This window comes from Accipiter gentilis, chromosome 13 (genome assembly GCF_929443795.1).
Source record: "Accipiter gentilis chromosome 13, bAccGen1.1, whole genome shotgun sequence".
In the NCBI taxonomy this organism is placed as follows: domain Eukaryota; kingdom Metazoa; phylum Chordata; class Aves; order Accipitriformes; family Accipitridae; genus Astur; species Astur gentilis.
In genome coordinates this window covers 29,317,947-29,345,066 of record NC_064892.1, presented here as the reverse complement: position 1 = coordinate 29,345,066, position 27,120 = coordinate 29,317,947, and the positions used below count along the sequence as shown (strand labels likewise).

Below are 27,120 nucleotides of genomic sequence, written 5' to 3'. Positions count from 1 at the left end.
CTTTTTTTTCTTTTACTGCTTTATCATATCTAAAAGCCAGTAGCAAAAGTTTAGAACAAAATTGGCTGAGGGAAGAAGAATGACTTACCTTTGATTTCTTCTACTATTAATTTATCACATATTTGCTTTTCATAGGTCTCTATATGTTCTAAAGATTCCTGAAATAGATCTGCCTCTCTCATCACTTGATTTTGATATAAAATCAGTTCACTATATTCATAATCTATTTTGTTAGGAGGAATCTGGGGGGGAAAAAGCAATAGGTTAGTTAACATTTACCCATACCTCAACTGTATGCAATATTACAGAACACAAGAGTCAGGCTACAGAATATATCAGGTCAACTTATATACCCATTCAAACATTCAAAATGTAAACCTCCCATTATTCACAATTGAATTAGATTCATTCAGGATATCCCTTGTCAGAGAACAGTTGAAAAGAATTCCTCTATTTCTCTTTTCTCTATCACTGTGGTAATCTAATTCAAAACAGAATCCTTGCCTTCTCTCATACAATTCAATAAAATTCGCAAAGATCTTGGTTATCTTCTCCCTCTGAAGAACTCATGTACTCCACAACTATTTTGACCTAAATTCTGTAGCAGATTGCTGGGATATCACAATACTCAGCATACCAAAAACTCGAACTATTTCCAAGAGCAATGAACCACCCAAATCCTGGCCATAGTTTGACAACTAGAAATTTTCAGCCAGGAAACTTGCACTATTTCTCTCTAACCAAGTGTTCTCTGTACTACAGTTCAATCCCCTGGAAAGTACAGTGCACAAGCATGCAAAGAGTGTTTTCAAGCAACAGATAATTATTTTGAGGTCTGCTGCCAGTTGCATACCTAGGACTTTGTCTACAGGCTGTAGTAAAACTAGTGGGTCATCCACCTTCCAGTGATACATCAGACACTGAAACAGGATGACATTCAACAGTATTCCTTTCTAAGGGTAACTCCCTAAAGTGTATTTAGGCAATGAAAAGTCTTGCCAGAAGTTTAATAATTATCTCATACTAAATGCTCTTCACTAATACACACAGAATACTTCAATTATGATAAAACTGCAGGAACTTCAGAGACGAAATGCAGAAGTCTGCAGACAATACCCAGCAGATCTATACAAGTTTACTATGTGAAATATACTGCCTCAATAGAAATTGTAAGAGAGACAGTCTAACATGATTTTTTTAATAACAAAAATAGATCAGCAGCTGAGCTTGATAAATGTTAATGATTTTCTTTCCCATGACACTACATACTTTTGTTTCTTCCTGAACAAGCAACACTTTGAAGTCACATTGGTCACCAAACGGTTTACTGCTGTTCCCCGAGTAAAGTTTTTCCTCTGTCTTCTTTAAAGACCCAAGTAATTTAATAAACAACGAAAAAAAACCCCAAACCTTAAACTGATTGAAATTAACATTTCTATTAAAAGAATCTTGTCCTAAATCACTACTTCCAGCCCTTCCCTAGGCACAGATCAATTGTATGAGATTTAACATTTCTGTTTACATGCTCTTTGAATTTTTAGAGGCAGCTTTTATAGTACTGTGAGTTATTAAAAGGAAGATTTCCTTTTAGATAAAAATGTTCTGAAAGACAGCATCACTAAATAAAACACTGTAAAGAAGTGTATATCCAACAATAAGTATCAATTTGGGGGCTGAAAGTAACAGCATTCAAGTGTTTTTTTAGTAACTGCTAACATATTATAGCAAATGATGGCTAACGGGACAAGACTAGACCTTGCACATACTAGAGTCAGCAGGTAGCATGAAATCCTACCCATTTCTTAAAGTTTATTTCCTCTATCTGCAGCTCCATTTCTGTTTCCACCTTTGCTCAACTTTTATCCATACTAAACATCGGAAGTCACTAATAAAAACCTTGTTACCCGGAAGGCATTTTTAAATACTTCACAGAACTGACACATGCAACAGGGGTTAAGCATTAAAGCATGTCTTCCTGCTTCTCCTTACTGCAATACCACAGAACTGAAACTGCAGACCACCAATTTATTTCTTTCCCCTTCACTTCCTCCATAAAAATATCTTCCCCTCCAAGACAATACATATATCTCAATTCCGTAAGTAGCACAGCTTTCTGGCACATGAATTGGTTTTAGGCCTTCAAAACATAGATTACCCCTAAAACCCTTTAAAAAAAATATTTAAAAGAGAAGAAACAGATATCAATAAACCTTCTTGTAGCTTTTCTGACTTGGCTGGACTAACAAAAGAAATTATGAAATGTCAAAAAATCAAATGAACTGCTGCTTAAACATAGGGCAAATCCACCAGAAAGATACTGCACTTACTGTTGCTCCATTTAAAAAGCCATTTTTAAAAGTACTTTTAAGAAAAGTTCGTTTTTTGAAATCTCAAGTTAATAATTATTTAAATGTGCAATTCATCAGAAGGCAAGCAGCTTATAACCCCAGTACTTAATCTGAATAATCAGATTGTCCTACAAAGAATAAGTTATTCTATAAAAAGTTTTTTCCACACCATTGTTATTGCTGCATTCTCCCTCCCCCCCAGAAGAGTTATGATTCTTGCACAGGATGTCCAACTTTCTCTTGAACTCAATTCTGCTGTTTTGGAATAAATTTCTTCCTCTCCTGGACCAAAAAAAAAGAATCAACTGTACAACCGTAGATGCCCTAACATAACTGTCACTGAAAGAATGTGACAAGAGGCAGCCAAAACATACCTAAGAGCAGACCCCCAAAACTCCAGAGGTTTTCTGTCCATATCTGTAATTGTGGGCCTGATGCAGAAATTAGGAATAAAATAAAAATTAAGAATAACAATTTTGTTCTGGAAAAGAAGAAAGGAAAAATGGGACATACAACAGCAAAACAAATTGCATAGTTGTTTTACACCTTTGTTTCCCAAAATTTAAATTCTGAAGTGACTCTTAAATCATTTGATTTAACTTGGACAGCACAGGCTGTTATATTTCCTGCAGTGATGTCTGCATTCAACCTCATAACCTGTTTCTGACTGAAATATTGTCCATCTGGCTAATTTACAGCTTTCAAATGACAGGCAACGTTGATCTGGATACACTAAGAGACAGAGAATTCACCATTTCCAATGATAACTTAGCCATTAGAATAAAACTGTCAGTGATAAAAAGTGATTTATCATTTGAATTAGTTGCTCAACTTCCTGCCACTTTTTCCTTTACTTTTCCCCACTAAGCAATCCTCCTAGCTGTCATTCCTCCCAAAAGCAGTATCTAAACTGTGCTAGAATCACCTAGGTTTTTTCTGCTTACAGTAAACAAAGAGAATCTCTGCCCTTCACTAGACAGCATTTTCTCCAGTCCTCTTGTCTTTCCATATTGTTCTTTTCATTTTCAAGCTTTTTAAAAACAGGGTCATCAGTAAGTCTTGATCTCTCACAGTAATCAGTGCTCTATAAAGAAAATCCCTGCTTCTTAGAAATAAGTGTTTTTTGCTTTTTCATCCATAAGTCTACCCTGAGAGACAATTTTACAATAAGCTAAGTCAATCTAACTGCAGCCTGGATCAACAAAGGCAGTTCACTTCCCTCTATTATTCCCCTTCCTCTTTCCCCTCTCACCTCACAGTTGTTCAGTTCAGCCAATCAATCCTTCAAAAGAGTGATTATTTTTCTGTCACTTGGGCTTCCTGAACCAGCCCTCCACGAGTCAACCAGTGCTGCACAAGGAAGCAGTGGGAGCACACAGGAAAAAGTCAGACTGCTGGTTTTGGCAACAGCTTGTAGCTAGATTAGCTCCGTTATTTTGTAATACTGCATCTTCAGATACTCACCTACAATCACTAAAGTGACAGTTCCTTGATCTTTTTCTTAGTTTTACTGCTTGGTTTTGGCTGTTAATTCGTATCTGAATGGACAGAGCTGCCTCAGTAATCCAAGTAAATTAATATGATCACCCTACATCACCATTATTTATCAATTACTGACAGCAGCATTTTACATAACATGTTCCATTTACTTCTTTATTCATTAACAACACTAGTGAACAGTATCAGGCCTAGTACAGATTGCCATAAAACTCCTTGAAACCATCAGTTTGTTGAAGATTCCCATTCACTAGGGATTTGGAAACACTTTGGTCTTTCAACCCTCCTTTTAAACCTTGAACAACATCACCCTTTTATCAGTTACATGCAATATCCTATCAAGTCAGTCCAAAAAGTTCATCTATTGAGTTGGAGTGCATACAAAGTACAGGGCAAGAGGGGAGATTTGGAAAGTAAAGCAAGAAGTGTACCTCCTCAGAGATCAATGGAGTATCCTGAACTCAACTGGTTCAAGTGCAGGACTTAAATATCCAGAGACCACACAAACAGTACATTTGGGGACTATTGTGGAAGAGCCAAAGTGCGGCAAAATTGAACTGGGAGCTTGCTTGGGCTCTCCTGACTGTTCTGGACCCGACACATTGATTCTCTTTTCCAGTGTTTGGGGCTCTACATGGGCCTACACTCCCCAGGTTGCTAGCACAGCAAAGCACTAGACTCTATTTGCAAGAGAAATGAAACTAATGTGGTGATCCTTAATTTAAGTGTTTTGGAGGAGAAAACAACACACCACTTAACTGTCTCTACTAATCTTGAAAAAGAGGAAAGGCTTGACACTACTAACTTTCCATAAACTCATGTTGTCCAACATTTGTAGCATATTTGTCCTTTAATGCTTAACCAGCTTTTCCACCATTTGCCTGTGACTGATATTATGCTAATCAGCAGTTAAACAGCTCATTGTTCAAGTATGAACCATTTTCCTATTTATGGACACTTTCCAAATATTTCCAGTTTTACAAAAAAAAAGAAGCATCAGAGCTTGAGATTTTCTCAGGATTTCTTTGGTTTAGGGCAAGATTTAAGACTCTGATAACTAAATCAGTTGAGTCTGCTGTGCATGTTTACCTATGGCAGATGGTATTTAAATCTGGCTTAGTCACTAGACTGAAGAGTTTATCACCATGACTGCCCTCAAACAAGCATATTTGCACAAAACCTTTTAGAGAAGATATTAACAGCATCACATCCATTCTCTCCAAGGGACCGATACTACTGTTAAGCCCTCTTAGTCCTTGAAAGAGCCTCAATTTCTTACACTTCATTTGCAGTGTTTCCATCTATTATATATTCTTTCTAACTCAAACAGTCATTTTGACGCTGAACACAGATTGGGCTCTGCCGATTCATTCAAGAACCATGACTTTTTGGCTGTCAAACGGTCATAAAAGATGAACCAATTTTCATTTAAACTTGTTTTCAGTTTTTATTCAACACTGAAATTTCAGCTCTTTTGAAATATCAAGCTATATATACCTGGCTTGCAACATCCTTTGACCATGATACATGATCAAGACACAAACACTGGTCCCTCCTAGCAATTATTAATGTCCTTTCTTACAGCTAGTCCCATTCTGGCTGGATAAGATCTCAAATGCAGTTCTCAGAAAGGATGTGAGATTGTTGTTCAAAAAAAATCATCACAATCCATAGGTCAGGTAATATCTTAGTACCTGCATGATACTTCCAGCACGCCTCCCATGCTGAACACATCTGTAAACATGGTTTTTCTTTCCATGTTACAGAATAATCAACACATCCACTCTGTTCTGTTAATTCAGACTTTACAGTTCTGCATTACCAATAACAGAACAAGGGAATGGTCTCTCTCAAAAAAGGTTATACTCAGTGATTTTAGCATCATAACATTTGATTTACTTCAACAAGTTTCAGTAACGCCAGATCTTCTCAAACAAAGAATTTTCAGCTATGCTTTCATGTTGCTTTGACACCAAACACTGATTTTAAGTGCATAATATATAGATGCATCCAAAGCAATGAAAAAGTTTCTTTTCACATTCTTTGTAGAGATGTAATGGCATCCAGGCTATGCAGGACAAAAAGCAAATGAGCACATCCAACACTAAACAGTATTTTCTGAAGTTTTGCCTACTGTAAAGGGACAGGATCATCACAGGTTTTCTTTAGCTACAAGTATCACAAACATTAAGTTACTCAGTTACTCCACATCAGTCTACCCTTACATCCTCAACCCTAACAGCTTATTGTGAGGAGAAACTATTCCTGTATACTTTGCATCAGCTGCTAAGCTCCTAGAAACCTTTCTGCTCAAAGCAGAGCGCTCCACAAATAACAAATTTCTTCCTCTTAACCGATTCTTAATTATTTCTTCTTAATTACAAAGAACTAATTCCTCAGATTCCATGTCTTATACAGGAACTGTTCTCCTTCCAGAATAGGAAGTCTTACCTGTTGGGTTTTCCTAAACTCTTCAAGTAGTTTTAAGGCCATATCATAATCTTTTAGTAAGTGGTATGCAATGGCATATCCGATCCAGGAAGCCCGTTGTGTGGGGCGCAGCTGAAGTAGCTGGTATCTTGTCTCCTTCAGTAAAAGAAAAGCAATTTAAAGATAACAGAGATGTTAAAAAGGAGTTACTACACCTTTATTATGATTTAACACCAGTCCAGTGAATATTTTAAAAGATCTTTTAAAAGCCCTAGGCAATTTTAAAAATTCTAACAGCATGGGGAAAAGCAGCATGTTAGTCTCAAATCTGTGGGCTACATTCTAAATATAGGAGTCATGCCACAAAGCATAAAATCTGTTTGTTAGGACACAAAAGCCGTCATTTTCAAGAGTACCTGTTAAGGGCCTAAACTAATTCCAAAGACAGAGCTTTGAAATCTCAGAGAGGTTTCCATTAGAAAGCGTGAGCTCACTGCTACTGAAAGAGCAGTCCCACTCTCCTCATGCCCAGTCATAAAGTCCTCATACTGCTGCAGCACTTCAGATCCCCTTTACGAGTCAAATCATATCCCCAAATCAGTTATTCCCTTTTCTTGCATTAGCAAATTCAAGATCTCCAGTGAAGGTGACCAACTAATGCCTAAGCCCACAATCCAGTCCTCTACTTCACATGAAATAAGAGGATGGAATAGGAATAGGACTTCTCCCATCCACAGCCAAATCACTTCAGACATTTTGAAACCACTAACTCTGTTTTTAGACAAATTTTAAGGTTCTCTTTATGATAAAATCAGTACTGGCATTCAAGAAATCAGTCATCATGAGGCAAGTTTCCCACATACTCAAAACAAACATGATAGTTTATTTCTCACAAAAAACCCCACCTTCAGTATACACACCCAAACCACCATTTGCAGTACTTCACGATAGTACAGTAAGTACTCCTACTTGATAAGCTTTTAAGTCTTATCCTTTTTGTTTTCATTATTTTAGAGAAAAATGAGTTGAGAACTAAGGTTTTACAAGGTGATCCACAAGTCAAACTGCACAGAATAACAGTACTTCTAGTTCTGTTCTCAACATTATACGGAACTCTGCTGCAATACATTTTTCATCCTTTCCTGAACAAGAGCTTAAACCACTTTTGAAACAGTAAAAACAAGCAGCAACAGAATTGATTCCAATAAAAGACTTAAGAATTGCAAAGACAAGAGAATGCTAATAGCAGTACACAGGAATTCAAAGAGAATACTTACTCTATATCCTTCTAAATCTCTCATCTGAATCTGCAACAAAGAGAGATCTCTCAAAATCTGTAGATTATCCTTATCTAGTTTGAGTGCATTCCGGTAGCACTTGATGGCTTCATCGTATTTCTTATCAGAACGTTGCAAAAGACCGTAGACGTGCCAACCTAATGCACGTTAAGGAAGACACATTCACAATTTTCACAAAGTAACCGCAATGCATTTGTTACAGACCAAACAACTTGACATCTTCCTTGAAGATCAGCACCCTTACAAATTAAGTTTTATTACTGCAGCCAGACTTTACTGACACATTTTAAAAAACTAAATGCTTCTAAATAAGCAATAAAGTCTCCTTTAAAAATCTTAAATCACATTCATAATCCCCCCAAAAACATTGTTATGCAAACTAAACGATCCATACTCCACAAGACCCAGAAGAGTTATTCCTAGATATGTACTGTTTAAAACATAGTACTGTAATTACAGTAGTAATTCTTACTCCTAGAAGTGTCACTACAATTGGTGTACAAGTTTTACTTTTCCTCACTTGTCTATCTAACCTTAATTAGCCTCCAGATTTTACAGTAAGGGATAAACACAGAGCTACACTTTATTCATTGACAAAAGGAAATCTTAGCATTTCTGTGCATCAAAAGTCTTTGTCACATTCTCAGCATCTCAGATTTCCATCAGCAGTGTGTCATTTCAATAGACTTCTCACAAGCATCCTTTTTTTATCCTGGAAAGACTCTGAATTCAAAGCATGAAACCCACATGTCATAGCAATGCATTATACCACACCTGTTTACATCAGCCTCCAAAAGTCATATTAAAAGAAAGATTACTTGACATGGTCTGCCTTTTGCCACTGGAGGTTACTAGTAGCTCACTGAGGCAACATCTTCCACAGCACTAAATCTGAACTTACTTGAATTTTCAAATTAGCAGTGGCTCTAAAGTTCTCCAAAAAAGCTCTCCCGTGTGCCTCTGAAGCAGTAAAACACAGCAAATCTTGGGGAGAGGCATGTGCATCCTTCACTCGCTTTCAAGTAAGATGACACAAATAACTCACAGTGCTAATAACCAAAATATTTAAGAGTTCTTATGCTATTGAACTGAAACAAAAGCCAACTGTTCCCTCCAAAGATACAATAATTTCTAAACTTCATATCTCAAAGCTGAGAAGCCACATAAAAAATTTAATGTGGTCAAATTAATCAAAGAAACAGAACTGTAAGTTCCCTCTTTCTTAGAAAGACTCATGCCCTAAATTAAGTTCTAGATATGAAGATATAAAGCAGGTTTGTAATTATCAAGAGTAAAAGATAAAAGGCTCCAGTCAAAGGAAAAGACTTGTGAGAATTAACTCTGAGGGAAACTTCTAATATACAAGCAAGAGGCACTGTTTTGCATTTCTACAGGAACATCAAATTAATTTCAGCCAGCTGAAGCACACAGACTCCATATGCATCTTTGAGACTGCTAGGAAAGCTGCTATTGCTGCCATGATGATTTAAGACTAAACAGGAAATGGGGACAAAACAATTTTGGATACAGTTACAGCAGCTGGTCTAATACTGCTACTTTCTACAAATCCTGCCTTGTCTATTTGAGTTCAAGTATTCAGGACATGGATCAACGTTAAATATAACATCTTCATATACCTGTCTCGCCTAGAGCAAGACAATTCAGTCCAAAAGAATTTATGTGCACTTTAACAGTGTGCTTAGACTAAGACAATGCTTTAAGTAATTTATCAGGCATCAGCACCATTCCTGGACTGAACTGGTAACCTGGATTAATCTTTCATAAATCATATTCTTCACCAAGCAATCAAGTAAAGAAAAGCATAAACCCATTCAGAAATAAGTGTATACAGCAGTCAAGACTAAGCATAAGAAGTTTTCACAGCTGATACAAACCATTAAAGCACAGTTCCACCAATTTATTATAGTAGACAGCTCTGGGCAGTCTTGCATGTGTTCCTACAGTGTCCTGAGTATAACACACCACTATCTGAAACATTTATTCCTGAAAAAAGTGTAGATCTGTGACCAGATAACTACTCAAGTTATATCCAAAAATGGGTCAGAATTAATCTGTAGTTTGACCAGAAAGTTTCTGGATTTCTAAACAATTTTAGAACAGCCATTTTCCCCCCAATCCTCAATATGGGAAACCTCAGAAGAATTAAAACCTTCTACTCCTCCTCAAACAAGTCAGTACACTGAAGTGACCAGCTGTATTTTAAACACCCTCTACCAGATGCTTTCTAAAAAGCACATATGACAAAATACACCAAAAGCACGTTCAGATGTTACCGCAATAAGTTAAGAATGCATAGATGTAGTCTACCTCCTCGAAACCAGCTACTGGAAGGAGGTGACTTCAGTGGCTATCCCCTGCCTCTCCCTTTAAACCAATCGACAGGCATTATGCTCACATAAAACAGGAAATGTACACATTATTTTAGAGAACCTCCCAAGCTCTGCTTATGTAGCACTGAGGCCTTCAAGCTTTCATCAGAACTTCATGGATAGTCTGGCATTAATTCAGTATCAGCTAGCTTGTGCTTACTAGAGAAGTAATTCTGCATAGACAGATTACTCTAGGGGATTCTCTGTAGAGCTGTAACAATACACTTGAATGCAAAAAGTTGGAACTTTTTTGCTTTGTCAGAACTAGTTCTATGGATGCAGCTAAAAAAAACCAAACAGGAACATTTGTGCCTAATAGGATTCAGATGAGTTTACACTTTTTCTGAATTCAGAAAGAAAAATCCTTGTCATCTTAAGGTAAGTTTAATGAGTCAGTAAAACAGTGATAAAAATCCACTAAAACTCTTAAAAAAATCGATTTTTTTTTTTTTTTTTTAAAAAAACTTGTCCAGGAAGAGCATCCCTTTGACCACCCCATCTGCCAAATTAGATCTGAAAAAAACACAGATCCCTCCAGCATTTGTAGGGAAGTCTTCTACGCAGTTTTAAGAGAGTCAGCATGAATTGCAGACAAGAATTAGTGATGCTGATAAATACCACTCTGGAATTTTGTTTAGGAATCAGAATCCCTCCAAAACTCTCCACTAACTCACCCAGATTCTTTTGCTCCCTGATTTAAGGTGCAAGACTTCTTACACATAGATTAAAGTTGCTTTGGTATTCCTTAGGTGTTCAGCTTTTAAGATCAAGAAGGTACTAATTATCTTTGATTGCTCTACAGCATACCTCTAGTGATAACCTCCATAAACTTAGAGGTTTTTACCAAACTCAAACTCCCTGGACATTTAATATCGGAATGGTGTAAACAGCGATTCCTTTGTCTTAACTAAATGGCCATCAGAAAGTGTTTGCTGTGATACTAAAGGAAGATTTTTTTTTATGTTAAAAACTTAAATATTTCATGGGAAATTTGTCCCACAACATGCAACTCAAATGCATACAGAACAAGTAAGGCATTCTGTGCAAATCTGAAGCAGCCTCCTATCTGTGGCTTAAACAGAAGACAACTACTCCCAAAGCTCTTGGGTAGCTGTTAAGTATTTCATAGGTATAAACTTTTGGAAGACGAGCTTAGAACACAGTAGTAGTTGTCAAGCCAGCAGACCTAAAGCATTATCTAAAATTCAGTGGCAAAATAGGTATTTTACAGACCACCTCTAGATTGGATTTCTTACACCTTTTTAAGAGAGAAGAAAACTTTAGAATAGGCCAGATTTTACAAGCCATACCTATTTTCTGCAGAAAGTAGACAGCATAGATTGTCTTTTCCTAAGAGATAAATGCAAAAGGCATTTTTCTTAAATATTCTGAAAAATTGTAGAGAGGAAAATAAAACCTTATTTCAAGTATTTCATTACACACCTTAAGACTTATTTTATACAGAGCACATTATGAACTTGAAAAGCATGTACTAATGTAGCAATTGCAGAAGTGAGAACTCTTAGCAAAAAAGATCAGGATTTGTATTACAAAGGATACAGACATGACTCTTTACATCATTACGAAGTCCTTTACGAACAAATTCATATGCTTCTTCCTTCTTCCCTAAGCAGTTCAAGGTCAATCCTTTCATCGCAAGCGTCTCTGTAAGAAATATCAATATACTTATGTTTCTGACTTCCCATATGCCAGTTTCACAGTGCAGATATCCTTTGAAGTTGTTACACAGTAAAGTTCCCCATTAAATGATAGATTTAGATCAGGGTAGTAGCCTAGCACAGCTGAAGACTGTTATATGGAAGCATTTCCTTTCTTGAAATTGATCTTAAAAAGACCACTGCAGAGCATCATACAGATGTGATGAATACAGACAACACAAACTTTATTAATAAAGACATTTAACTGGCTTTAAGGGAGTTATCAATAAGCTAAAGCAATTTTAGAGAGTTTCTCAATGCGTGTTGAAGTTCCAGGTAGGCAGAACAAGAAAAAAAATTCATTAGGTTCTGTCATACTGTAAGAAACAGAGCTCTGTCACAGTCAGCTCCACTATTATCAGGTTATTTACAAAGCATTAGTTAAGAGGACCATATTTCCTGCTACAGTATTTTGAGGGTAAGAGATCTTCTCAAAGTATCAGCATTTTAATCAACATTGAGAGGCACAAGATTCCAAATAATACATTGACATGACTATTGCTCCCTCTCTCCCCCATTCTTCATGTAGCACTGTGGGAAAGAAGTTCCATGTAACACACACACTATGCCTGAAAGCTGTTTCAGATTCATATTTCAGGTTTTTTGCTAAATAAAAGACCACTTAGTTTTGGCCCCTGCAAGAAGATTAGTCACATTTTCATCATAGTACTCTGCTTTTTCTCCAGCTGCAACCTTTTCCCCAGTATTAATGGCAAGAGCCCACCATCAAGTTCAGCCATAACAGCAGTTTGAAGTTTCATTGATAGACCTGTTTTAACACCATTTTCTGTGAAGTACACCTGAAGCGAATGATGACCCAACAAGAGCCAAGGTTTTTGGTTTGTTTCTAAGTTGTGCTACATGCACAGTGTAAGAATAGAGAAAGCTAGAATGATACCTTCCCAATAGTATCAGGAAGCTTGAAAAAGAATATCCCTGCTGTGGGAAGGAGGGCAAACTACTCCTACCTTCCCACACCAGGGAGATAACTGTCCAGCCACAGCAACCCATCTGTTTGCCACCTTCTCACTACATTTTTCAAATTCCTTGTCTCTGAAGCTAAGTGTGACAACAGTGCAGCTTCCCATCAGATCATTTCATTGGCTTAGTTCTGCTTCAGCTGTTCGTTCCAGGCTTTGCTCCCAAGCTTCAAAGCCGTTAGTGGCTCAGAGCCCAAGTAGTATGTGGACTGCCAAGTCAGCTAGTTGTCCTGGAAAAGTTTAAGAAGCAGCAAGAGCAGAAAAGACCAAGATGTATACTGAGATGTTACAAAAACACAAGTGCTAGGAGAGACAAACGCATTAGGTCATAGCTGGACAAGCCACTCTAGCTTTGAGGCAAGACCAGAACTGTATTTTTACCTCTAGGGAAGTAATAAAGACAACGAAGAAACAGCAGACACTGGTGGAAGCACAAAAAGGATTAGTCGGCTATTTTGCCAAGATTTGACAGAGTCAAATAGGAAAATAATTTTACTGACACAGTACATGCACACTCAGTGTTAGGTTGCTTCAACAGCAGACAAAAAAGAAAAATTCACTGTATCAGAAGGAAAGATTGGCTAAACCATGCAACAGAAATCCTGTAATACAGTTAAGACTAGAGTATCTTACTGAGGATTAAGTTCTGACAGATGTAAACAGAAGCAACATTTTGCCATCCCGTTTCCTACAATATTTATCAGAACAGGATCTCCAGATTCTGTCCTTAGCTTCAAGTCTTAGCAGCAACAGTATTGCGCTTCACTTTGCTCCTTATGAGTAGCAATTTGGTATGCAGTACAGAAAATTTTAAAAGTATGAACTTAAAAAAAAGCAAGATTTTGAATTCATTGGCAGACTACCTTCATGCAATAGTCAAAAAAAGGCTGGGCTTGCTATTAAATAGGAATGTAAGAAAAACCCACACTAGCATTCTGACCTAGAAACCTAGAAAGGCAACTTACTTGGAAGCTTCACTTAAGTGTGCTCCCACCATATATTTTGATCTTCATCATGCTACCACACAGAAGTGTTTGACTGAGCTAGGGTAAAAACTTGGTCTGAATGCACAAAGACTGAAAATCCAGAGTAGTTATTCAGTCATAAGGACAGAATCATACTCAGCAAGAGGCTCCTTTGTTTCCCAAGAGTATAGAATAGACTGATTTTACATTCAAGCTCATGACAGGAAAAAAGAAAAATACATTTTCAGTCTGTAGTTACCTCCATGTTCAGCAAATTTTGGGTTAGAGAGGATCATCTTGCAGAACTTGAGTCCATTTTTGTACTGTTTTTGTTCATAGCATTTCTGGAAAAAAGGTGGAATACAATCACTGAAATGCATTTAAAAAGAGATTACCTTAACACAGTATTACAAATGCACTAGTTCTTTCAGTAAGGTATGGTAATCAGATCACTAACAAGCTCCAGCTGAATATGACTATTCATACTACATTGCCTTTTTTCAGCATTCAGAACAGTATCTACCTTCATTTACATGCAGCCAACGCTCTACCTCGTGGTCTCCTTTTTACAAGAAGTTAGTAATTCCTTTTCAACAGAAACAGGAAAGGCAAGTAGGAATGTCTACTTCAATTCAGAAATTCTTAAAATAGAGAACCAAGCTAGAAATCTTGACTCAACAGAACTTTTGAGAAGAGTTAGTGTTAAACAGCCTAGACACTCCCTTCAACATCCCATTTCCCTGGCCTAGTGACCTCCCAGAGTAAGAAGACTCAGACAGAAGAAGACTTTCCTTCTTGCCGGTATAGACTTTTGGGAGAAAGAAAAACCATGAAGTTGGCTAGACCTATTGTAACAAAAAAAAAACCAAACAAAAAAAAACCACACACACCAGGGAGAGAGATTATACCTGGGCATTGAAAAAAAAATATCTAATTTCTGGCTGGAATAGTAAAGCTAAGGGCTACTTTTAGATTTATTTAGGGTACCATTTACCTAATCACTAGGTAAACTGGCAAACAATGCAGTTCCACTGTGGGAACACAAGGGAAAAAAAGAAAACCAAAAACATGTGAACCTGGGTCCCTTTTTTTCTTTTGAAAGATATTACTTGATGTTAATAAGTCATTAAGGTCTTAGTAATTTAAATTGATTACTGATCACTACAGATGGTCACTTTAAAATAAAGTTACTTAAGCCTGTTAAAGGCATGCTTTTATCAGTAAGCATAAAAATGATTTAAGGTCTTCTTAACTTGAAGAAAAAAAAAAAACAAACCAGGCGTAACTTGGCACCATTTTCAGTTAATAAGGTGTATCGCCCTGCTGCAATTTGGATAGGTATTCTCAGGAGAAACTATATCATTTCAGTTATGTGCTTGAGTACTTTAACTGTCTCTCACAGATCACTCCCACACCATCAATCTTCCAGGACAGAGGTAAAAATCTTTGTTAAGTTAATGCAGAGCGCAGTAACTCCTTCGCAGTCATAATACAGCATCACATCACTTCCCAGGGTACAAGCAATACAGAAGCATGCCTGTGCTCACTTTCAGGTAATTGGCTAAGGTGCCAGAACAAGAGTCCTCCTCCAGTCTGTGGGAAAGGGCTTAACTGCAGGCGGTTTTTAAACCTTTGTTGCCTGAAACTCAAGACACTTGCAGTTAACCGTGATTAAGTGGAGACTAAATCATAGAGTAATTTAGGTCAGCAGAAACCTTTGGAGGTCACCTAAATCACCCCTCAAAACAAAGGGGAGCTAACCTTGATATTAGAACAGGTTGCTCTGCCTGGCTGACTTCTGGCAGGATGGCCAGGGAGTTCCCATCAGAGGCACACAGTTATACTATGGCAATTAACATTTAAAGAACAGCAACAAAAGAGCTTTGAGAACTAGTTTCCAGAGCTTTATCAGAAATAATGCAGGTTGCAGCAAAACTCGGAGTTCCCTCTAGGATAAGGTCAAATTCTTCCATTCATCTATTTTTCCTTTCTCAACATAAGATGCTTAGTATTATTTTTAAAGAATCATAAGAAAATACCAACAATGTTCTAAGTATGCTTTCTAAATTTATTCAGGTATGCCTAAAAAAGTAACAGAATAGTCAACATTCATCCACGATTTTACAGCTATTGCAACATTGAATCAAACTCCAAATATACAGCAATGCTTAACCATAGAACAGTAGCTATTTGAGTCAAGTATGCACTTAGAATAGATCCACTACTTGAGGAAATCGTATCTATTATCCTTGTTCCAACATTTTTACCCTATAGAGTTCAGTCTTAGGCCTAGAATAAGAACTGAACTTCGATAATTATAGACAAATTTGAAATTTTTGGAGGACAAAAAAGATCACATTTTCCAAAGGCCAACAGACAGATGGGAGAGAGAAGTTAATGCTCTCCACTGAGAAGCACAAGTACAACATTCACAGTTGTTTGGCTTGCTTATATTCAACCAGCATACTTATACTTGTCAATAAACAGGTTAGCTCAAAACCAGACACAAACCACAGCATTTCTTGCCCACCTGCTAGTTACTAGACGAAAGAGGGACTGACTACAGAAATATAATGAATCAGTATGAAATACAACTTTACACAATTCCACTGCTCATGGGGCAAGCCTTGCTGGTTAGTCAGAAGGTGACTTCCCAGCCCTGCTCCCTCCAAATACACACACACGCATTTATAAGTTATGTATTTATACCAATACATTGGTTTAAACGTATACCAACATAAGAGAAACAGACTTTGCTCAGCAAGACAAATTGACTCTCATCATCAATTTGTATAGATATACTGAAAGGCTTACAGATTCAGTTACACGGACAAGCCCAGGGCTTTAAAGCATCCAAACATCATGAATGGACTGTTTTAAACTTCTCTGTCCAAAAAATGTGAATAAGCACACTGTGCTTCACCTGTGTCTTGTTTACAGGAGACCAAAGGTTGATGCCATACAATACCATCTCATTCTGTAGTACAGATGGGAATTTCATAGTTGAGAAACCTGATGTCTCCATATGTATTCTCAAGTTTTGTACTAATCACAACAAATAATAGCTAAAATGTGTTCATTTGTGTCTGTCCCACTGCATTACATCTTTGGTACATTAAAAAAACCCACACAAAACCCAGCATATTAACTTGAGCTTTTAAACAGCCTTATCTGTTGTGCTTAATGTGAGCTCCCCATCACCCTTTTATGGCAATAATTTCCTGCTAAAACTAAAGCCAGATCATGAACATTTACATGCTTGAAACCTCAAAGAGAGATTTTGGCAAGGCCAAAATGTTATCCAGAACTTCTGCTACCAGATGTTCCTGGAAGGATGTTACCTTCTCTGGCAAACATCTCATCCTGGTTTATTCCCCTTTTCAACACTAACTCAGAGAAATAATCCACTTGTAGACTTTGCCATACAATTAAGCCAGACATCATTTTATGTGCTTTCAGGTAAGTATCAAGTGCATCTACATAGAGGTCAAATAGGCACAGCATCTAGAAAGTAACTATAAAGCTAAAAAATACTAGTAACAAGGATACAACAATGAAGAGCAAGAGGAGACTTTAATCCTGTATTACAGTGCTTTGCTGCTTCTAAAGGAACTTCCATTCACAAATTCCAACTTATTTTTTGTATCATGCCATCTTTTTTTAGAGACAAAACCCCTCCTACTACTAACTATAAACAGCATCAGGGATCTGAATGGCTTGCTAACATTACTTATAAAACAGAAGGAATTCACGTATCACTACTCAATCACATATGCTATTTACATGTAAATTATGTTTAACTATTTGCAACATCAGGTTAGTAAAGGGATGCTTTTACGGACTACACCTCCCTAGACAAAGCATTTGCCACTTAAAAAAAGGTCTTGTATTGAGAGAACAACTATGCTTTTCACATACTGAAGACAGAATTTAATACACAGATGGGCCATTTTATGGCTGAAGAACATCTCATTGTGGCCCTCAGACATTAACGCTCACTTCTGAGAAGCCATCTAACAAAAAAGGCTCAGCTGACTACTCAAAGAGAAACTGCAGTTGCAAGCAACCAATTCCCTTCCTCACACCTTGTTGTCCCTACTGCCTCTGAATGTACTGAAGTGACATATTATTTCATAAACCATTTTCATACAAAGGCTGAATAAAATGTAGTATCACCTTCAAAGGAGGACAGGTATCACATCAAACCAAAAAGCAGTGTTAAGTATGGCAACCACGCTTCCTTGATCAACTTAAATGTTTTAATAGTTTTAAGTTGTTTAAGATGGTCTATGACTGTAACAGAGCTGCAGCAAAGAAGTTCAATCCAAATGAGACATGCTACGTATGCTCACCATGAGACTGGTCAAAATGGGCTTATAACAACAATGGGGACAGACTTTTTAGCAGGGCCTGATGTGATAGGACAAGAGGTAATGTTTTTAAACTAAAAGATAGATTCAGACTAGATATAAGGAAGAATTTTTAAATTTTTTTTTTTTTTTTTTTTTTTTTAACGATGAGGGTGGTAAAACACTGGAACAGGCTGCTCAGAGGTGGTAGATGCCCCATCCCTGGAAACATCCAAGGTCAGGTTGGACGGGGCTCTGAGCAACCTGATCTAGTTGAAGATGTCCCTGCTCATTGCAGGGGGAGTTGGACTAGATGACCTTCAAAGGTCCCTTCCAACCCAAACTATTCTGTGATTTTATGTGCAAGTTTCTTTAATTACAATACTGCAATTTGGAAGTTGGTTTTGCTGTCTCTTGACAAGAACTTGTCAAACTCTAAATCCAAACCACTGCCAGGAATTTAACACTATTCTCCGATTCTACCTGTGCAGGCCACATTCTATTAATACAGGTCTGCACATCAATAGGCTGCCTCACCAGAAACATGCTGGACAATCAGAACCACGAATAAGAAAAAAAAGCATTTCAACTGATTTAACCATTTCTAAGCAGCTGAATAAAAACAGCTTCAAGCTTTCTAAGAACAATACCATTTAAGTTTATTATAGGCTTCCCTGCTATTGTACTTCCATATAATCCGCTTGCAGACCTCTCAGCACTCGACAGTTTCAACATTCTTCTTGCCAGGTAGCATCTTCTCTCTTATTGCCAAGACTTTGGTGAAAAACTCTGGTGTTTTTGGCAACACCCAGAATTCACTTAAAATTTTAATCTTATGTTCTCAATGCTTACACCTTCAGTTTTCCAACTGTGTGTCTGCTGTGTAACACCAATGGGGGGGCTGGGTAAGGAAGAAACCCAAGAGCTAAATGGGGAACATCAGCGCCAAGAGAAAAAGACAAGGCTTAAACATCAAGCCCTATGGAGAGAATTCTGGAAGTCAGTTGTGCTGAAATCTGTCCAAGCCACAATGGTGATCAAGTTCAGTAATAAAAAACCCTCAAAGTTATCACTGACTCATCAGCAATTTTTCCTGGGAGCTATCTGACAAGTATTTATGGGCTGTCCAAATTATTAATACACATGTCTGACCAAAACCAGGTACAATCAATACAGGAACATCACCATACTGTCAGTATTATTCTTAATTAGCATTTAACACTTGGACCTTTTAAAAAGCCTTGTTTTATTTCACATCTATAAAACAATGTCATCTGCATCTAACAGACAATCAATGTTTCTCACAGCAGCTGATGAAATTAGTTATTCAAGTACCTTAGATTTTAGGCAGAATTCAGCAGATACTGTTCCTATGCTAATAAATAATAATTACTAAATTATTTACCAGTTTGATAGCTAGGTCTAACACCATCTTGTTTGAATTATATATGATTAAGTTCCACAAGAGTTCAGCATCTATGTTGAAAATGCTCCTTGTATCATGAAATATTTGGACACTTTGCAATACCAACACCAGAAAAGAAAGCATCATGATACTATTAAATTTCAGAGACAGACTAGGGACCTGTGCATGAGGTTGCCCAAACAGCAGCCCTCTCTCCACACCGATTTTGATTCACTGGTGCTTGAGAGAATGGAAAAAAATTATCAGCTGGAAGGGGCTTCAGCTTATGGAGGCCAAGGAGCAAGTTCATTACCCCTTACAGCATCTTAGATTTCTAGTCCCAAGACAACCCTTCCAGTGTATCAACATGTTCTTCTACTCCTTCCCCCAAGCCCTACTGATATTTTATATACGCACGGCCACCCCCTACTCTCTGCTGCTAAGGGTGGTTAACCTCATCAGCTGAGATAAAAAGAAGAGGAAGACAACCTAGCTCCAGCTTTGCTTGCTTCAGTTGTCAAAATGGACAGGCCACATCATTCTTCCCCAGACCTGGGGACTTGGCAATGCAGAACAGTGCTGAGTCAGACCACAGAGTGTTGTACAATAGAACAAGCAGCCAGCATCATGTACAGTGTTAACATTTTGATCAAAAGTACTAATGTACCAGTAATATCTAAGCCTTCACTATCCTGATTCTCTGTATACAAAAGCATTTTCTCCTTTAACCAGCTTTTTCCAGTTACTTAAATCTACAGAACACAAAAAACATACTTCCACCTGCATTCTGTACAGTAACAGTCATAATCACTGCTGTTTGTACTCTATATTATTGACAGAGTAAAACTGATATTGTGTTTATTATCGGAAAGAACGTGTGTGATAATAGAATGTTATTTCAACATTTGTTGTCAGGGACATCTTTAAAAGCCCTATAAACTATGCCTCTTTAAGGGGGCAGCTCATTATTAAAAGCTTGCCTTAAATTAAGGCCCAGTCTAATTCCGCACTGTGCACACACACTCAATACAACTTGAATCCCTAGAATAGCCTTTGCTTCAAAGGGGCAGAACCAAGAGAATACGCAGTAGAAAGAGCTCTTGCTTACAAGTACTTAGCACCTGTAACTTCCTCAGTATTCGAGTTAGTACTCTAGCCTTTATGAACATATATACACCTCTGCAAAGCAGAAACCACAACAGCAACACTAGAAATCAGACCAGTAATAGTCCCATCATACATTTTCAACTAGTTTGTAATCTGCACTTCGTGTAGAAGTACCGAAGAGACCAATCCGCAACATCTCCTGGAATGAAACTGCAATTTGCCTAGCAAGAACTCAGACTTAGCAGGTGCTCCACAAGCTAGTGGAACCGCATCTGTGAGCAGTTAAGCAAACAAAACCATCAGCATCAGCACTGTTTTGTGAGACCTGATACACATGCACATATAAATCCCAGGCTTTAAAAAAGTTATGCTTTTATTTAGACATCTTAAAGCAAGTTCAAGGCAATTACTGATGCAAGCCTTAAACACTAACTTCATCTCAACATCCCATTAAAGATTTCACAGTGATTCAGACAAAAAAGTTGCATGAATCATAACAGCTCAAGCCAGAGATCAGACCCACCTGGTACAGGCCACTAGAGGTAAGATGCAAGTGTCAGATGCATAGGGAGAGGCTTATGAGTAAGACAAGTGTTATTACAGTTCTCACCAGAATGTTCTCAGCCTCCGGTTATTTGTGCCTCACCAATCCTGAGCCAAAGGGTATGTCTTCACACACTCAAAAAACTGACGGGCTTCGCCCCCACACACCCTGAAGCAACTAGAACTTTTCATAGCTACCACATCTTGCAGCAAAGGGTTCCACAGTATAACTACCTTTTAAGAACTTTGTTTGGAGCCTGCTTCTTTGCAGCTACCATTTCTACCAAAATGAAAACTAGGCATGATAGCTTGAAAATAGGTAAGTTCCTACTTAACTTCTCCAGATTGTTCATAATTTCAGAATCTTCTATTAAGTTCTTTCTCCTTCAAGAAGGTAATTTCATACATGCATCCTTCTTCTGAGGAGGCTCAGGGGCAGGACCAGGGAAAAACCTTACACACACAGCACTGCAAATGTAAACTTACAGCGTACCTCAGCAGTGGCATAACAGCATTCTTTTTTCCCAGGATTCACCGGCTTTCAACTACTGTACAAGGAAATTATTCTAACAGAACCTCAAAAATCCCTAAAAACCTCAAATCTTAGGGGCAATCCAGCTCACAGCCCATACTAACTCTATATTAAATTAGGATTGCCAAGTCTAACATTCATCTGCAAACAATTTTACTTGCTATGACCCAGCTTACTCCAGAAACATTAAGTACTTCTGCGCATTTTCAGGTGGCCTTCACTTCTTGTGCCATGAGTACTTTAGTACCACTGAACTCTCCTTGCCGTTCATCACTTGTTCTGTTCAATATAACCACAGGCAATTAAGAAAGAGCTCCAGCACAAAACACAATGGGACTTAACTCTGAAGTTATTTATTCATATGGGAACTTTCCTAAAAAAAAAAAGTCCAGGGTGAATAACCAACCAACACCATTCCATGGAAGCCTGCTTTATGAGCCTTTCATGATGCCCTTTACAAATGCCTTTTGAAAAATTAAACCAGGAATATTTATTTGGGATAAAATCTTCTCCAAATCAGACTCCCTTAAATCACTGACAAACATGAAGCATGATTTTCCTTTATGAAAGTCTTACTGACTCTTACCATTAGTCTATTATCGATCCTCCACAATTCTGTCATTTTAGTAATCTGCAGCTGGCCAAGCATCATCACCACCTCTTTTGAAAGTCATTATCAAGGAAACGGCCTACACTCTTCCTATGCTGCCCCTCCTTAACAGCACAAGTAACAACCACACCACAGATCAGTCTCACTGGTTACACCAGAAAATTTTTACTGACAGTTCGATTCTATCTTTAAAGGAAAGGATCTTTAACAGAGACTTCAAACATCCACTACACCAGCAGCGGATTACAATGGCTACCTCATCTATGTTATTCATGTCATTTGGGAGGCACTGATTAGCATAGCATCATACCTTCCCAATTATTGAGTTTAATAGTTTGGTAACTCCCCCCCATCATTACTAGGAGACTGACTATTTGCATGCTTATAATCCATCATTATTTCATTAATTAAAATAAAAACCAACCTTTTAGAATTTTATGAGTAAGAATTAACTCCCACAAACAATTGCATATTTATCTCTTATCACAGAAGAAATCTCAAGATTATTGTAGAAATCAAGGAAAAAGGACACTACAGAGAAGCTGAACAACTCCTCAGAGATAGGGCACTTCAGGTAATTTCTAAGATTTCCTCACCCAAAAAAGTGGAAGATACACATCTGAATGAACTAAGCGGCAACAAGTCACTGCTACAAAGGGATGTACTTGCAAACTTTTTGTATTTAATTACCTCAAGTCACACAAGAGTAAATGGCTAAACTGGTCTCAGTAAGAGTAATGCCTTATACCTGAAGAGGTACTAGGACTTAGCTCCCTCATAACAGGACTAAATATTCACAGGCTAGCCCTTCCTCAAGGGAAACACATTTGCAATTAAAGCAGCAAACCCTGTTTTATGCAACAATATGTGAAATTCACTAAACAAACAAAAAATCAAAGGATTAATTATTTACAGGCATGATACTATCCACAGTTATATTAGGCATGACACAAACAGCAGACAATACCTTACACTGTGATACTGGGCCAACACCAATAGTTATTACAAGACACTAAGCATTTCTGAAAAACAAAAACTATTTGGCAAGTAAGCCATGAAATTATGACAACCACCCTATGGCTTTCCTCTAAAGCACTCAGAAGAACTACTACCATGCCCTGTCCAGACAGGGATGATTTGATTCCGTAAAGCCAAAGCTTAAAAATAATTTTAAGATGAGATATAGTTTATAATCTGGGTTCTCAGGTGGAGGGGAAAAGAAAAAAAAAAATCAAAGCTGCTTAAACAGAAATATACTCTGAAAGCGAGCTTACAACTCTGTTTTAAATACACAAAATAAAAGAGCCACCTAAGCTTACTAGAAGTAAACATGAAATGCACATAACCAAACTTCAATGTTAACAACAAGCATTTTCAAGTTACCACATGTACATGTTTATTTTAGATTGCATCTGCACCATTCACTTAAAATGTTGTATGAGCTGAAGACTGATTTTAAGTGGCAGGAAACACAGCAGCATTCCTGTGCTAATTCTTCTTTATGGATGCCTTTCTCCTTCCATAAAGGGGGAGCCAGGAAGCTTTCAAACACTTCCTCCATGCCTTCTGTGAGACTGAGAAGTGAAAGAGAAGAGCCTGAAGTTGCTCAGCCCCTCTCTCTCAGGCAACATCACACCTGTAAGCACCATCAGAGCTCCTGGGGAAGAGCACTACTCTGAGAAAAAGCCCCTGTAGAAGAGTGGAAGTAAGGCTTAAGAAACAAAACAGACCTGGAAGTCAGGACAGCAAAAGAAACAAGCTCTAGCACTACCTTACACTAGTACTGACAAACTAGAACTATTACTAATGCTGCAATTGCTATTAGTTCCCTAATCACATCACAGCTAGTTTTAAGTCAGCTTGTTCAAGTACTGCCAAGCATGCAGGCACACAAATTGATGTGGCTTAGAAACTATTTGCTCAGCTTCTTGAGCAGACTTCACAGCTTACACTGAACTCCATGAGGCCACACTAGTTTGGGCAGCTCTGTAAGCTCAGTTTGCCATTATGTGGGCATCTTGTTCAGACTGTCGATAACCTGCCTCACATGTTACATACACACAACAAGTCACTGACTCCTAAGTAATTCCCATGATCTCCAAATGAGTTTCCCATTTCATAACTGCTAATTCTCCACAGAGTGTTTGTAAAAATAGTCTTAATATATGAGTATAGTTCCCTCACATCTGCTCAAGCGATTAAACCACTACATGCTTGTAAAGTCTTATTATCCGCCCCCCCCCCCCCCCCCCCCATTTTTTAAATGCCCACAGCACCCCTAGTAATTTCAAGTATTCTGGCAGTGCCAAAGTAGGCAAAAGCTGCTTCAATCAAAGAGCTTTTAGCACTACAAGCTATACTACTATGCTAAAATACTCTGAAACATGTCAAACAACTGAAGGATTCAATCCGTACTACATAGACATTAGTATTCCAGAAAGAGTGGGACATGAAAAAGTCAAAGCTAGCTAGAAAAAGTAGTAAGACATTAAGTGTCAAGAAGCATCAATACATGAAGTGACAAGGCAACAAGTAAAAGTTTGTGATTAACACTTCAGAAACTGTGACTAGCCACTACACAGCACCAGGTAAACCTTCTGAAGGCTTTAGAAAGCAAGTAAATTTCCGAATCAGCTTCACTGTAGTTTTATGCCTCTCTTTTTCCTTGCCTAAGCACTCAGGTTTTGCCCACTGCTTAACTAAAAAAAAAAAACCAAAAAACAAACAAACCAAAAAAACCTCCAAAAAAAACAGGTTGTCTAAAATATGATCTCCAGAAAAGGTCTTCTGTATTTCAGTTAAAAAAAACTTCAGAAGTGACTGCTACTGTGAACTTGTTTGCTACTAGTAAAAATAATCACTTAACTGTTCTAATATTAGTAATTTATTTTTAGCAGAGAGAAAGAGGAGTGCTAGAATGACTTACTAGGATGCATACCATAAGCATGCAGTAAGCAACAAATCACCATTAAGAACCATTAAGTCTTTTAAAATCTGGGTACTACCCAAAGCAGGTAAAAGAAAACAGCTCTGAAGCACCTGCTGAAACGCGCCAGCTGCATAAAGAGTACACAGGCTTACACATACTGTTTGTTTTGAGCTCAGCTTCCTGAAACCAAAATGCTCACCTCTCAGACACAAAGTTATTGAAACTAGCCTAACAAATTCCGATATAACTGGAGAAATTCGTGCCTGTCAACAGATTACCACTGTGCTGCACAGACCTCCTCTGCCTGTGGACTAGCAAACTGGCACAAAATGCCTCAATTTTGTTAAGGCTGGAGCTCCATTACTATCACACTGAAAAGTTCATGAAAGGGGGAGTCTGGTGTTTTGTTGTGGAGGTGGGGGCGGGGTTGTTTCTTTCCATAAAGAGTTAGCATTACCAAATATACAGCGATTGGGAAGAAACACAGTTAAAGTGCGCTCTTTCTTTAAAGTTACCTCACAAACACTAAAGGTCCTTTGCGCCATTAGGTCTCAAAGAGCTGAAGCAGCCCAAAATAATAACTGAGTCAAAGCAGCCCAGCACATAAAGTTGAGACAAGTCTTCCAAAGGACGTAAGGAGTCAGGATACTTTAATCCACCAGACACCTTCAACTGCACCTCAGACTGCTCAGTGAACTAGTCCCCACGCCAAAACTGACGCTCCGACTGAAAACGAAGTACCTACGGAGATCAACTTCGCCACACCAAATCCTCGCCGCCCTTCCAACCCTCCCGAGCGCGGCGACACGGGCAGAAGGCGACTGCGGTGACCAGCCCACCGACCCCGAAGCCGGACCCCCTCCGTACGGCAGGCGGGGGTGGGATGACAGTTCTCCCACACACACACAAGCCGCCGTTTCCAGCCGCTCGCAGGCCCCCTCAGGGCGCGGGTAACGGCCCGCCTCCGCCGGCGGAGCCGCCGCCCGCCTGTGGCGAGAGGGACGGGGAGGACGGAGCGGCTGCGCGCTGCCGAGCCCCGCAGCCGGAGCTCGCCCCAGAGTTACCGTGGCGGACGGGGAGGAAGGGGAACGGCAGCCCCCGGGGTGGTGGCGGGGGGGGGGGGGGTGGCGAGCGGCTGCCTGGCTCCCTCCCTCCTTCCCGCCCTCGCCCGGCCGGGGGCGACACCAAGCCTTCCCGGCCCCCCACAGGAGCGAGAGGGGCTCGCCCGGCCTGCTCGGCGGGCCCCAGACAAAGGAAGGAAACGGGGACGAAGCGGGACGAGGAGGCCGGCGGCAGCCCCGGTTCCCTCCCTCCCGCCCCGGGCGAGCGCGGCGGCCGCATCCTCCTTCCCTCGGTCGGAGCCAACTCCCGGCAGCGGGCGAAGTAAGCCGCGCCGCGGGTGGGAGGGCACCGAGCAAGGCCGGTGTGCGACAGAGGAGGGAGAAACGGCGGCGGAAGGAAGAGAGGGGAGAGAAAGAGAGAGGAGCGGGGCCGGGGGCTCACCAGGATCCGCTTGAAGAGATTGCTCTCCTTGGGCGGCAGCGGCACGGACGGCATGGTGCGGGCGGCCCCAGGGCAGGCACGGCTGGAGGGAGGAAGGGGGCGGCCCGGGAGAGGCGGCTGTCGGTACGAGGGAGGGCAAGGAGAAGAGGAAGGAGGAAAGAAAAGCCCCGAACTCCGCGGGGCGGCGGCGGCGGCGCGACTCCTGCCCGAGCAGCGGCGGCGGCGACTCTTTAACTCATTGGCCTGCACCGCCCTCCCCGCCGGCTCCCCTCAGCCGCTGCGCGCGAGCGCGGCCCCTCTGCGCAGCTGCCGGGGAGGCCTCGCCGCCCGGCTGACGCTGCAAAATGGCAGCCGGGGTCCCCTCCGCGCAGGCGCGTTGGCGCTCTCCCTCCTCCCGCCCGCTGCTCCCCCTCACACACACACCATCACCCCCCCCCCCCCCCCCCCCCCCCCAACCCCGATGCCTCTTCGGGCGTGAGGGGATCTTCCGCGGTGCTCTCCCGCCTATTCCCCCCC

The 27,120-nt window shown here is 39.6% G+C and overlaps 1 protein-coding gene across 10 annotated transcripts in view; it reads right to left on the bottom strand.

Annotated features, from left to right (window-relative positions):
* Positions 1–27,000, bottom strand: part of NAA16 (N-alpha-acetyltransferase 16, NatA auxiliary subunit) — a 72,705-nt gene extending 45,705 nt beyond the window's left edge. For 4 of the 10 annotated variants that reach the window (XR_007507934.1, XR_007507936.1, XR_007507937.1 and 1 more), the window contains exons 1-6: positions 26,605–27,000; positions 13,886–13,970; positions 11,524–11,628; positions 7,553–7,710; positions 6,297–6,431; positions 89–242 (exon numbers count right to left, since the gene is read on the bottom strand). Coding sequence is in view for 5 of the 10 variants with exons in the window: in XM_049815848.1 (XP_049671805.1) it covers positions 89–242; positions 6,297–6,431; positions 7,553–7,710; positions 11,524–11,628; positions 13,886–13,970; positions 26,605–26,658 (691 nt within the window). In the remaining 5 variants the exon portion in view is untranslated. Of the gene's footprint in view, positions 1–88; positions 243–6,296; positions 6,432–7,552; positions 7,711–8,474; positions 11,488–11,523; positions 11,629–12,649; positions 12,892–13,885; positions 13,972–26,604 lie in introns of those variants that run through there. The other 6 variants (XR_007507933.1, XM_049815848.1, XM_049815846.1 and 3 more) reach the window with 5 other exon arrangements.
* Positions 27,001–27,120: the final 120 nt, after the last annotated feature.